Here is a 12,498-nt window from a genome sequence, read left to right as displayed (position 1 = left end):
TATACTTAAGCATGACCTATGGACCAGTATGTGGTCTATTTTAGAAAATGACCCATGTGCAGCTGAGAAAAATGTGTATTCAGCTGTGAAAACCATTTATTTTAAATATACCTTATAGACACAGACTAAAGGGAATTTTAAATAATTTTATACATGAGACAAAATTTGTCTACCTTGAAGCATCACACTTCTGGCATCACGTTAGTGCTCAAGAAGTTTCAGATTTGGGAACATTTTAGATTTCAGATTCTCAGATTATGGATCCATAATCTGCTGCTTTGGGGTATCCTAATCCATCCCGGCAGAGAATTAATCAAGGGCCTGCCATTGCCACTAGGCAGAGGGCAGACATGGCTTCTAAGTGAGTGCAGCATCAGCTTGGGACCAGCCAGAAGTGAACAAGTCCACTGTGGGGAAGTGCACGGCCCCAAGTTCTTGGTCATCCTTACACTCACTTCACTAACCCGACAATGCCCTCCAAGTCTAAGCTATTCTTAAGCCATTTTCAAATGAACATATCCACAGGAACTACAAAAAGGAACAGAACCTTTCAGTTCCTCAAGCCCCTTCAGTGCTCCACACAGAGGAAAACCCAGAGACCTATATGGCAAGGTGTAAGCCCAGTCACCCTGGTCCCTACCGGAAGCTGCTGCAGAGGCCTTGCTGCTAGCTGTGAAGCGGTAGAAAGGTGGGTTGTCACAGTGCTGGACTATGGGGTTCACTGGCTCGGTCTGCTGGAGCTCAAAGAGAAGCTCTTCCATGGTTTGAATGGTGTTGTTACGGCATAAGTATACTGCCACCTTTTTAATCTGAGAAGAAGAAAATTAATAAGCAAGGGATATTTGCCAGAGCCCATTTGTATTAGGATAACGTGCTATCATCTGAGAACACTGTCCCAGTAGTTGATCTTGATCTATCCTAGGATGATGAAGGTATTTGGTTTAATATTCACCTAGCTGCTGGGTATGATGGTGCAGAAGTGTAGTCTTGGGAGGCTAATACAAGAGAATCACTATAAGCTCCAGCCTGGCTTGGGCTTTGCAGTGAGTTCAAGGTTATTCTGAACTGCACAACAAGACCCTGTCTCAATCCCTTCCTCCCAAAACAAACCCACACCAAAATTTTTTTACCTTGCTACACAAGCAGGTCTGACAGGAGTGTGTTGCAGAAGCCTTACCCTTTCTGATAAAATATGTAGCCTTGGGGTGCAATGATTCAGTCTGTGCTAAAAACTTGCCATCAAAGGCCTTATCTTCAGAAAGAATTTTGTTTATACAAGCCCTGGGAAAAACTGCTAGCTATTTTTGTTTAAGAAGGAATCCAGTCTCTTTTTATCCTCTTCTCCCCTACAAACAAATGGCTTTTAGCTGTTTTTAAAGTTTAGTTGTTAAAAATAACTCTGAATTAATGCTTTGCATTACTGGAGCCCTCACAGTCCAACCTGAGGCTCATGTGGTGCACGGAGGCCTGTGTGGCTCAAAACAGCAGGAAGGCAGGCAAACTCTTACAAACACCACTGGCATGGAAATGCCTAGTGAGTTCATGTTTTAAAATGCTGTGATCTGTTGATCTGCCAACTTCAAACACAAGCGGTAAACATCAGCCATCTTTGCTTACCTTTTGTTAAGAAAAAACAGGATTCTCCTTTTTTTCTTCTACTTTAAAAATATCAGAATGTATATATAAAAACACCTTTATTTGTAATAATAAAAAGCTTTACCTATGTACTCTTATAAGCTGGCATTAATGTTTATACCTGTTAGAAAAATGTTTATTCCTTAATTTACAGGGTTCTGTGTCCTCAGATTTAAGGAATGACAGTAGTCACTACCACAGACTGTCTGCATCCCAGAGGCAGAAGGCATTAAGTGTGGACAAATTCTCAGGAGATGACCATGACTGGCGAAACCTGACAACTCTATTTTATTTATTTATTTATTTATTTATTTTCATTGTGTATTTGGTACAGGATTTCACTACACAGATTGGACTGCTGGTGATCCTCCTGTTTTCAGCGTCCCCAGTGCTGGGATGACAGGCCTACACCACTGCACCACCAGGAACCCTGGTTCCTGTGCTTGCCAAAGCAGGCACTTAGTCTGCTGAGTGCCCAACAACTCTACAGGAGCCGAGAGCACATCTTTCCCCACCTCTGTGGTATTGGGGCTAGAACTCAGGACCTTGTGCTTGCCAGCCGGGCGCTTGTACCACTGAGCTATCTTATCTCCCCAGCAGAGATCACATTCTGACTTGCAAGTTGCACACAGAAGCCCCATCAACAAAACCCTGAGACACACTTACATAGGGCAAGAGTATGGTGTCACTGCTGACCCCGCACAGGCTGATCAGGAACTGTAAGGTGATCCTTAGGTTGTTGCTCCATTTCTCGTTGTTGGCTAATGCATTCCAAGCATTTTCCATTTCTGGTCCAGGAACTTCATCCCCATACTACAGCAAACAAAATAAATGTGTAACAACTACAAAGATGCAAAATGTGTGATAGAATGTGCTTTGGAAGGTCATGGTCATCTAAAAAACCATCAGAAGGGAGAAAAACAGTTTGTATGAGAAAGATGCCATTTTTCAATGGAGAACAATTCATGAGGCACAAATCAGTCATGCATTATATATATTCATGCAATTAAAAAGTCAGACTTACTTTGCTATTTTTTTAGCTGCAGTAATATATATCTAGCATAAAGTTTGCCATCATAATCTTTTTTTTTTTTTTTTTTTTTTTTTTTTTTTTTTTTTTTTTTTTTTTTTTTTTCTTTTTCATCATTTTGAAACAGGGTCTTGCTGGTCTTGAGCTTACTTTATACCCCAGGCTGGTCTCAAACTCGCAATGATCCTGCTGCCTCAGCCTCCCGAATGCTGGGATTACAGGCATGTGCCACCATGCCCCGCTCCTAATTAACTTTATAGGGAGGAGGTAGTGGGGATTGGTCCCAGGGGCGTGTGCAGCTCGCCAAGCACTTGACCTTACAGCCATACTTTAGATCTCATCATAACTTTTAAGTGCAGAGTTCAAGTGAGAGTAAGTAGATTTGCACTGTTGTAGAACCATCATGGCTATTCATTCCTAAAAATAAATACCATTTTTCCTGGTTTTACAAAATGTGCGGTTCGATTAACCCATGGTTTTCTCACGACAGTGTTGTGCTAGTTGAGTTTACCTTGGCTGTCATGTACATGAGGTTATTCAGGACCAGTAGTGTAGCTTCTGGAGAGCCCCAGCCATTCCCTTTCAGTCCATGAGAGGCGGTCACTTCTTCCCGGTCCTTGACTTCGTCATCCGGGCTGTTGGGGCTTGACCCTGGAAGGAGCAGCCTGCTGTCCACCAGCTCGATGTTGTGCAGCCAGGGTAGCAGGTAGGTGAGCATGATCTGACGCCCATTTGGGTGCGTGGTGGGGAATCGCTGGCTGACTTCTATAGTGAATTGCAGTGAGAGAGAGCTGTGTGTTATTATTCTAACAAAATAAACTAAAACATAAACATCAACTTACTGATCAAACAATGCTTTCCATTTCTGTCCTACATCTGGCATTCTGTGCAGGAAAGCATCACAGTACCACCAGGGCAGCACAGGTTAGGTAGAAATGCACTGAGATGGAATGTAGATCCACTGGTAGTGGAAGAGACACATGAGAGTGCACAAAGAAGAAGACATGGAGTCAGAGGATGTACATGTGGATTCCCCTTCCACCACAGCCTAGCTGCATGTGACTCTAGGTGCATTATCTAAACCCTTTTCTGTTTGGTTTCCTCATGTGCACGATGGGGAACATAAGTCTACTGGGAAGGTGGAAACATAATGCATTTAGAAGGGTCAGCACAGTGCGTGTCATCCAGGAGGCTGCTCATCATTGGTGGTTAGCAACAGTCTAAAAATGGTCATTATTTTCTCAACAATCTAATCACTTATAGAGTGTCTTCCATGAAGCATTAGTTGCTAAAAGTGAGCTGATGAGCCCCAAGAAGAGTAAGGCCAGTTTGTAAAGGTTCTCTGAAAACTACGGAGCCTGAGTATTGCAAGATACATGAGTCTAAAGGGCTATCCTTTCAGTCCAGCTCAGCCACCACACCATTAGTTTTTCTAGTGGTATTTCTATATCACTTTTTTTGCCAGTAGCATTTAACTTGCATTTAACTTTATCATCTGAATAAAATTTCTACAGAACTGAGACACACAGCTCTATGTGAATGCACTAGGCTCTGAAGTAATCTATTGCTTATATGTAGAGAAGAAATTGCTTTAGGCCAAGAAAAATTAAGAAGCTTCCCCTTATGCATGTGTTATCCAGTATGGCACGTAAACTTACCCTGAGTGCCGTGGCTGCCACACAACAGGACAACACAGATGCTAGGAATTACTCTAAGATCATCTACTGGGTCCCCAAAGGTTAACTTTAATTGATTTGGCCCTTTGCCTAAAATTAAAGTGACAATTTTCTATTTTGAAGAATAAGAATATATTTAATGCTATACCCCACTAACAGACAGTACTAAACTTTTAGGTTTTACAGAGGTCGAAGTTTCATGTTTCCTTAATTTTTAAGTTTCGATACTATAACTGTTGCTATGATGCATCCTTAGAAAATCAGAGCATTCTATCATATTTATGTATTGGACATTTTCAGTGTAGGCCACTGTGCAAGGGACAGGACAAACTTATACTGTGGCTCCTGCCCTAGGAAGAAAACTCTGAGTTAAGTTACGTTGATACATAACTGGGGCAAGGGAGAAAGTGACAGATGACATGAAGATGGCACCAAATGTTAGGGGTCTGATAGAAGAAAATGGTCTCTGACTGTAAAGATTTGGGACACTTCTAGGTGAAAGAGCTAGATTTTTGAGGGGGAAAAATCCAGTTAAATGGAGAGACTCACTACAATGGTAGAGGAATTTGTACAAGTCTTGTAGCAATGATCACCTCCCAACACAATGCATAATTTGCTTGTTGATTATGTTGGTTACATTTTGTAAAATGTTACAGTGGCTCTGAAATATCCCAAGAGCCTAGATCAGTACCTGGGTTGAAGAGGTGTTTTTAAACAGAAAAAAAACAAAACAAAACAAAAAAACCATAGTTCTGGGAACAATCCCTAGATATCCCTCCAGAAATAACTTAAATAAAATCTGAGATCATGTTAGTAGGATGCTGTATGTTTTTCCCGGCTTCTCTGGGAAGGACTTGAACAACTTGTCTGGCTACTTATAAGTAATTAGGTCATCTAAAATTACATGCAATAAAAATCTCACCACAAGGTTTATAATAGTATGGGCAGTAAAAACATGAGTTAGGAATCTATTATACCCTCTTAATTTTTTCATGTTATTTTAACAAAGTTCTTCATAAATCAAAATAGCCCAAAGGCAAATTCATGAGAAAATATAGAAATGATTGCAACTCATTATATGAACTTCTTAGCTTGTTAAGTGTGCTGTACTATTTATCTCCTCCGTCAGCAGCTCCCACTTTATTGGCTTCTCCCTTACAGCTCATATAATGGCTCTGACGTTCATTCTCAAAAACTTCAACTGTATTCCACCTTAGTTCTTGTTTCTGTTTTCCTTTTTTTCTGTCTTCCTTTCTTCTTTTCCACCTTTTTCCTCTCTTTTTTGGTGGGGGCATGTGACACTGGGGCTTGAACGAGAGAGCACTGAGTTATATCTCCACCTTTAAAATTTTTTTTGAAACAGGGTCTTGTTGAATTGCTCACACTGCCTCACCTCACAACCCTCCTGCCTCAGCCCCCTCAGTAGCTGGTATCATGGGTTTGTGTTAGTGTGTCTGGCTTGATACCCCTTCTTTCTCAGCTGAGCCATTGCAATGTGGCTTCTGCTGCCATCTCCCCATGGAAACACTCAACAGTTACCAATCAATTGCAAAACTCAGAGGGCCATTTTTAGACCTTATCAGCTGGGATCACTCTACTCTGCCCCAGGCTGTGAAGTGCTTGTTCCTGTCTTATAAATTCTCTGGTTTCTTAGGGATCCATGATGCTGGCTCCTGGACAGGAGGGCATTTTCCCTCCTGTCCCAACACACATCCCTTCCTCTTGCTTTCACAGTCGAGTCTGCAGAGCAGGGTGCTAAGCTCTTTCTTCCATTCTGTGCTCTCTGTTCTTGACCTCCACCATGCACTTGGCTCTCATGCTTTCTGCTCTGCCCGAGTCCCAAGTGCTGGCCTTCTGACTTCAGGCTTGTCTACACTTGGGAAGGTCCCAACGAGGCCTACATCGACCATCAAAGGCTGCTCTCATGATTTCTACCTTGCTTCCGCTCCACCTGGCTTGGCTCTGTAGGCGGCTAGCAACATGTCAGCCACCTTTGTGGAGTCACACCAACAACTCTCTTCTGTGGTCTTGTCTAGCAGCTTTTCACTATGATGTCCCTTCTCCATTCACACTGGGCTTGGTTCAGGCCATATCATTCACTTTCACCATTCCTAAATGCTCTTCTCTTTCTGGATTGGAAATTCTCCAATCAACTTTCTACACTGCAGCTTGTTTTTCTAAAACACACCTCTCTTATTTGTAACTGAGCAACAGTTTTCAAAACCCCAGCAATCTGCTTCGATGTGCTCTCTTCACAGAGCTTTAAGAGGAGGTGAAAGGGCACACACGGAAACTGCTGGCCTACAAATTCCTGACATCTATATACTACCTCCTATGCTAGGACATTATGCTATTTTTCTCCCTTAAGGCGAACGATAGGCTGTTTGTTTGGACAATCTATCAACTACTTGTCTGTTTCATAAACTTCTGTTTTAAACTATAGTGCAGACATCAATTTCTCTGGAAAGTCTTTCTCAATAGTTTTGGCCCAATAACCAGATTCCTCTCATGAATTTTTTAAAACTGCATCTGCCACTTTTATCATAGTCATGACTGCACATCTATCTTTATTGCTATTTTGAGTTTTTAATTGAAGACACTGTCTTCTTCACCTCTGTATTCCCAGAACCCAAGGGTTCCTAGCACAGAAGCAGCACTCAAATCTTGACTGAAGCATTAACAGTAAATTTCAGTTTTCGAAGGTAAAGGTTAATGTACTGGCATGGCTTCTGTTCGTTCTCCCACTCCTGCAGTGATGTGAGTGACTTAGCCTCAGCTAGATGAGGAGAGCCACACAGTTGAGGGAGATTTCACACTAGACTTTAGGAAGGCTGAAAGTTGAGACAAGGAGGAAAGTCTTTCCAATCAGAGAGTCAGGATGCAGAGAAGCAAGGGTTTACAAGAGGCCTGGCTGACCCGTTATTGATTGAGATTGGCGTAGAGGAATTTTGGATGAAAAGGTAGAAAGCAGATTAGGAATGGGAGGTTTTAAAAGAACAATTGAGAAGTTCCAAATTTATTTAGTTTTTTGGGGGGCTGGTGACTAATTTATTAAAAAAATTAGAAGTTATTAATACCTGTTTGCAGTACATAATAATTACATTGATTTTGGGGAAGGAGTTGGTACATGTTCAAAACACATTTTATTTCTTTTTACTTCTTCCTCTTCTCCTCCTTCCATTTTCTTAGTCTCTCTCTCTCTCTATATATATTTTTTTTTAAATTTTATTTTACTTTATTATTTATTTATTTATTTATTTTTTCCAGAACCAGGGATTGAACTCAGGCCCTTGCGCTTGCCAGGGAAGCGCTTATTCCACTGAGCCATCTCCCCAGCTCCTTAGTCTCTAATTTTATAGCACTGGCTTTGGTGGTGGAAGACAGGACTACATTTAACTTTATTTTGGTACTTTCCAATAATTATTCCAAAAGCCATTCTGTCTTCAGCAAATTATTTAACATCTCTAAGCATTAGCTGCTCACCTGTCAATCAGGGGAGGAGGATGATGATGGTGATGTTGCTAATGATCATCTCATGTCAGGACTGGGCCAATGACCTTGATGCACTGGCTCATTTTAATCCTCATATCCTAAGACCTAGGTCTTATTCTTACAGATGAAGAAACAGTTTAGAGTTTTATGACTATCAGAGGTCAAATAACTAATGAGTTCACAGCCAGGTTGTCCAACTCCAGAGCCTCTGACTCATCTCTAAACGAAGTCAGGGGTTGTAAAGATAAACAATACATATAAAATGTGTACCACAGAATCTGGTAATATTGACACTCAATAAATGGGAGCTATTATTAAGCTTTGGCATAAATAGGCAGAGAAATCTGAATTGAGAAATGCTCTGGGAATCTGGTTTTGCACAGTGGATGAACTGCAGTGGGGAAGAGGACTGCAGTCAGGGATGCAAAGGCAAGGAAGGATCGGGAAGCAACTGGAAAAAAGCAGTGGAGAGCAGATGGAAACAGGATGAATTTAAGTTAAAGGACGATTACAAATCTCTGAGAATGGGCCCTCACAAAATTTTAATGAATTTAATTATTCATTAAAATTGCTTCAAAGATGTGCCGATAATCACTGTCAACAATTTATGCAGCCAGCAACACACAAGCTGTGGAACACCACTGCTACCACCACCTTCCAACAACTTATATGTGGGCAACAGCATCGCACATATTGAATTTCCTGAAAAACTTATATAATATGTTTTTTATTAATCTAAGCATCTGTGAATTTGTCATTTGGATGTTTTATCTACATTATTTTAGATAATCACTTTTTTTGGAGACATGACTCACTATGTAGTTTAGGGTAGCCTTGAACTCATATGTAGCCCTGGCTGGTGTTGAACTCATACTGAATCTCCTGCTTCAGCTTCCAGAGGGCTGGACTGCAGGCCTGCACGAGCATGCCCAGATTAGACAATCACATTTTAAAATATTTTAAACATATTCTAAAATTTATTTTTACCTGTAATTGGATTTAGCTCATAGCAATTCTTATGTACAAATTTAACATCATTAATTTTGACTCTAAAGTTACACTATGGGAAATCATTAAGTTAAAAAAATATTGGAGTGAAAGATACACTGACATCAACCCCCCTTACTCCCTTCCCTCTAGTTCAGTCACATTTATCCCACCATTCTTGCCACTTCCTGAAGCAGTTCTGCAAGACCTTTTTTACTGAGTACCTACTTGTACTGTCCTGGCTACACTGATATCCTGAATTCACTCAAAATGTTTACCTTTCATGGTCATTTTGACTTTGGGGAAGAGCCAGCAGTTGCAGTGGCAAATGTGAGTAAGATGCAGGAGGACAAACTGCCATGTTTTTATGAGCCTGCCTTTCGGCTGGATGGCACTTGGCAGCGGCCTTCACTGTATTCTTGACATATCTCATAAACACAAATGAAGACATCCAGAAGTACTGCAGAAAGTAGCAAGAATGAGGGGACGTGTGTGCTGAAGTGAGAGTGAGTATCCTGAGGAAGATTAATGGCAATGCCACTTTCACGAGAATTTTTTAAAGATTGAAACACACAGCCCTTAGGTTGCATTAGGTTGTATATCAACGTTGACTATTTTACAGTACCTGAGAAGAGTGGGAGAGTGAGCTCAGGGTACATCCGGGCCAGTTCTCTGGACAAGAGAGCTAGTGATACACTGTAGAGAGGTGGCAATGGGCCATGTGTCCCATAGAGAATACTGCCAGGTCTTTGTTCGGAGACTTTCTTTGAGTAGACAAAAAGCTTTGCTTCAAGGATCTAATGAAATGTAGGAATAACAGAAACAATATAAAAAACTATTAGCTAGCATCTCAGGAGCATTTATATTTCATAAAAGTTAGAACAGAACCTACTGCTGTAAAGCTTACTTTAATACAGAGTTAAATGTAAAGCATCAGTTAATATGCTTACAGCACATTACATAACTGTTTCCTCACTCTTGAAATCCACCGTGATACACAGATACAGTGCATTCAGAGAAATGCTCAAGGAGAGATGCTTCCCGTGCCAGGGGCGATACATACCTGCATGAGCTGCATGGAGATCTCATAAATCTCTCTGTTGGTGTCGGAGGCCTTGAATAGAACAAGGTTTAACAACGTCACTATGTCGAAGGGGTAGTTCCTGAAAAACAAACAGCATAGTTTACAGACAGCCTGGGTCATAATCTCGAAAGAATATTACTTCTCAAGATTCTAGATGGCCCATTGACCTTGGTCCTTTACTAATGAATTCCCTTGCTTATTTGGCTATATTTTTTTTAAACTTCTTCTTTCGCTATTTATTAAATGAAGGAAAAGGGCTGCATTTCACGGAGTACTGTGATACCCAGATTAGAAAACATAAAAAATTACCTCATGCAAACAGATTTAAAAGGAAACAAATATGAAAGGAAAGGACAAAAGAGGATATATGTATTAAACTGCTCAATAGCTCATTTAATTAGCATTTTTTGTAATCTATCTAAATTTACTAAGTACTCTACAACTGTGGTGAACAGTTATTAGGAACAATGTGCAACGTTCTGATAATGTGAACTACTAATGCTGGTTTACAGCTTAGTTAGGGAGATAAAGTACATATACTATGCAGCTAGTGCCGATGAGTATTCTGATGGGAGCATCCACAGCACTTGACAAGAATTTCAATGAGGGTCGCCTCCATCAGATACAGACTTTGGAGAGGCTTTTCTCCAGAGCAAACAAGGAAATTGAGCCTTGAAGCACCAGGAGACGTTACCATACCATGGGAAGGGTAAAATAGAGACTGTGCCAGGCAGGAGAAAAACATCAAGAATAATAAGAGTGGGGCCAGCAAGATAGCACAGCGGACTAAGCACGTGCATAGGCAAGCCCAGGAACCGGGTTCAATCCCCGGCACCAGATGCTGTGCTGGCTCCACCTCTGGGCATGCTAAGATGGCCACTGAGACCAGGCGTAGTGGCACACAGCTATAATCCCAGCTCAGGGGAGGCTGAAAACAGGAGGATCACTACGAGTCTGAGCTGTGTAGTGAGACCCTGTACCAAATACACAAAAAAAAAAAAAAAAAAAAAAAAAAAAAAAAAAAAAAAAAAAAAAAAAGAAAGAAAGAAAGAAAGAAAGAAAAAAGAATAATAAGAGTAAAACAGTAAAACACTTCCAGTAAAAGGGAAGAATCTGTGCATAGCAAATTGAATGAGGGAATTAAATGGGAATTGAAGATGGGTTAGATGAGTTTGGAAGATCTGCAACCAAAGAACTTCAGAGAACCACTACAGGTTATGTAGTAGAGGAAGGAGGCAACAGCATTCATTTTTGAAGCTCAGGCTGAGTGTGGAGAATGGATTTTCGGGGGCCAAGAGTGAGATTATTGTGAGAACTGAAATGGGAACTGCCAAGGGCTGAAACTAGGGCAGACAGTAGAGACAGAAAGAAGAGCCCAGGCCTGAAGAGTGCTGAGGAGATAGCATCAAAGAGGCTTGGCAGGTGCTTTTATACGTGGGATGTGAGCTGGGGCAAAAAGGAACACAGAGTAGACGATGTGGCAATTAGTGTTATAACAAAATGGAATATAAAAATTAAATCCATTTTTTGTGTTACATAATACTACTTAAAATTGACATTTTTCAATGTATTATCTTCTTAGTTTTTAATACAAAAAGTTTTAAATAGAAAACCTCTAGTGTGATAATTTCGTGAAACCCTTTTGTGGTTTCTATGTAGAAGGTGGTTGACTTACACTTATTTTTGGGCAAACTTAAGGAAGCAGAAAATAACATGGGGTGAAAGGCAGATTAAGTTTTTCTGTAGGTTCCTTTTTCCCCCTGTGTAATTACACCACCTACATTCTGCTATAGAAAACTTAGCCTTGGGCTGGGGAGATGGCTCAGCAGTATAAGTGCTTCCCTGGCAAGTGCAAGGGCCTGAGTTCAATCCCCAGTTCCACCAAAAAAAAAAAGAAAGAAAGAAAAAGAAAACTTAGTCTTTTAAAAAGGAATAGTTGGGCCTGGGGAGATAGCTTAGTAGAATAAACGCTTGCCTGGCAAGTGCAACAGCCTGAGTACAATCCCCAGTTCTGGAAAAAAAAAAAAAAGGAATAGTTCTACTATGAAGGCATCCCATTTTATAGTGAGTTTAGTGAGAAATTATAAGATCTGGTTAAACTCATGAAAAAGTTCATTTTCTTTATTTTATAAAAAAAATTCCATAAAAATAGGATAACAATAGTTAATCCATTGTGCATCATCATATTCGAAGCATAATAGCTACTCAGTGAAAGTCATAAATCAGAAAGATTTTTTTTCTGTTTTTTGAGACAGGTTTTGTCTTGCTACACAGTTCAGGCTGGCCTTGTGCTCACTTTTGTAGATCTCAGGCTAAGCTCAAACTTGCAGCGATCCTCCTGTCTCAAACTCCCTAGTGCTGGGCTTATAGATGTGTACCACCACACTGAATTCTGAGGTGGCACAGCATGCTCAGGGTTCTGATGCTGGCTCGGCACATGGGGGGATTGAACGTGGGACCCTGTACTTGCCAGGCAAGTGCTTATGCCACTGAGCTATCTTCCTGACCCTAGGAAGAGTCTTACAAAAAAGAAACAGATAACACGAAACTCTCTGTTCAACAATTAAAGATAAAACTAGTATGAATGAAACAAA

The 12,498-nt window shown here is 40.7% G+C and overlaps 1 protein-coding gene across 1 annotated transcript in view; it reads right to left on the bottom strand.

Annotated features, from left to right (window-relative positions):
• Fry (FRY microtubule binding protein) overlaps positions 1-12,498 on the bottom strand; it is a 431,398-nt gene that overhangs the window by 111,073 nt on the left and 307,827 nt on the right. Inside the window, exons 30-34 of the mRNA XM_023715059.1 lie at positions 9,884-9,983; positions 9,446-9,617; positions 3,177-3,430; positions 2,302-2,448; positions 641-809 (exon numbers count right to left, since the gene is read on the bottom strand). Of these exons, the coding sequence (XP_023570827.1) occupies positions 641-809; positions 2,302-2,448; positions 3,177-3,430; positions 9,446-9,617; positions 9,884-9,983 (842 nt within the window). The remainder of the gene's footprint in view (positions 1-640; positions 810-2,301; positions 2,449-3,176; positions 3,431-9,445; positions 9,618-9,883; positions 9,984-12,498) is intronic.

This window comes from Octodon degus, unplaced genomic scaffold (genome assembly GCF_000260255.1).
Source record: "Octodon degus isolate 3935 unplaced genomic scaffold, OctDeg1.0 scaffold00038, whole genome shotgun sequence".
In the NCBI taxonomy this organism is placed as follows: domain Eukaryota; kingdom Metazoa; phylum Chordata; class Mammalia; order Rodentia; family Octodontidae; genus Octodon; species Octodon degus.
This window is presented reverse-complemented; position numbering and strand designations above follow the sequence as displayed.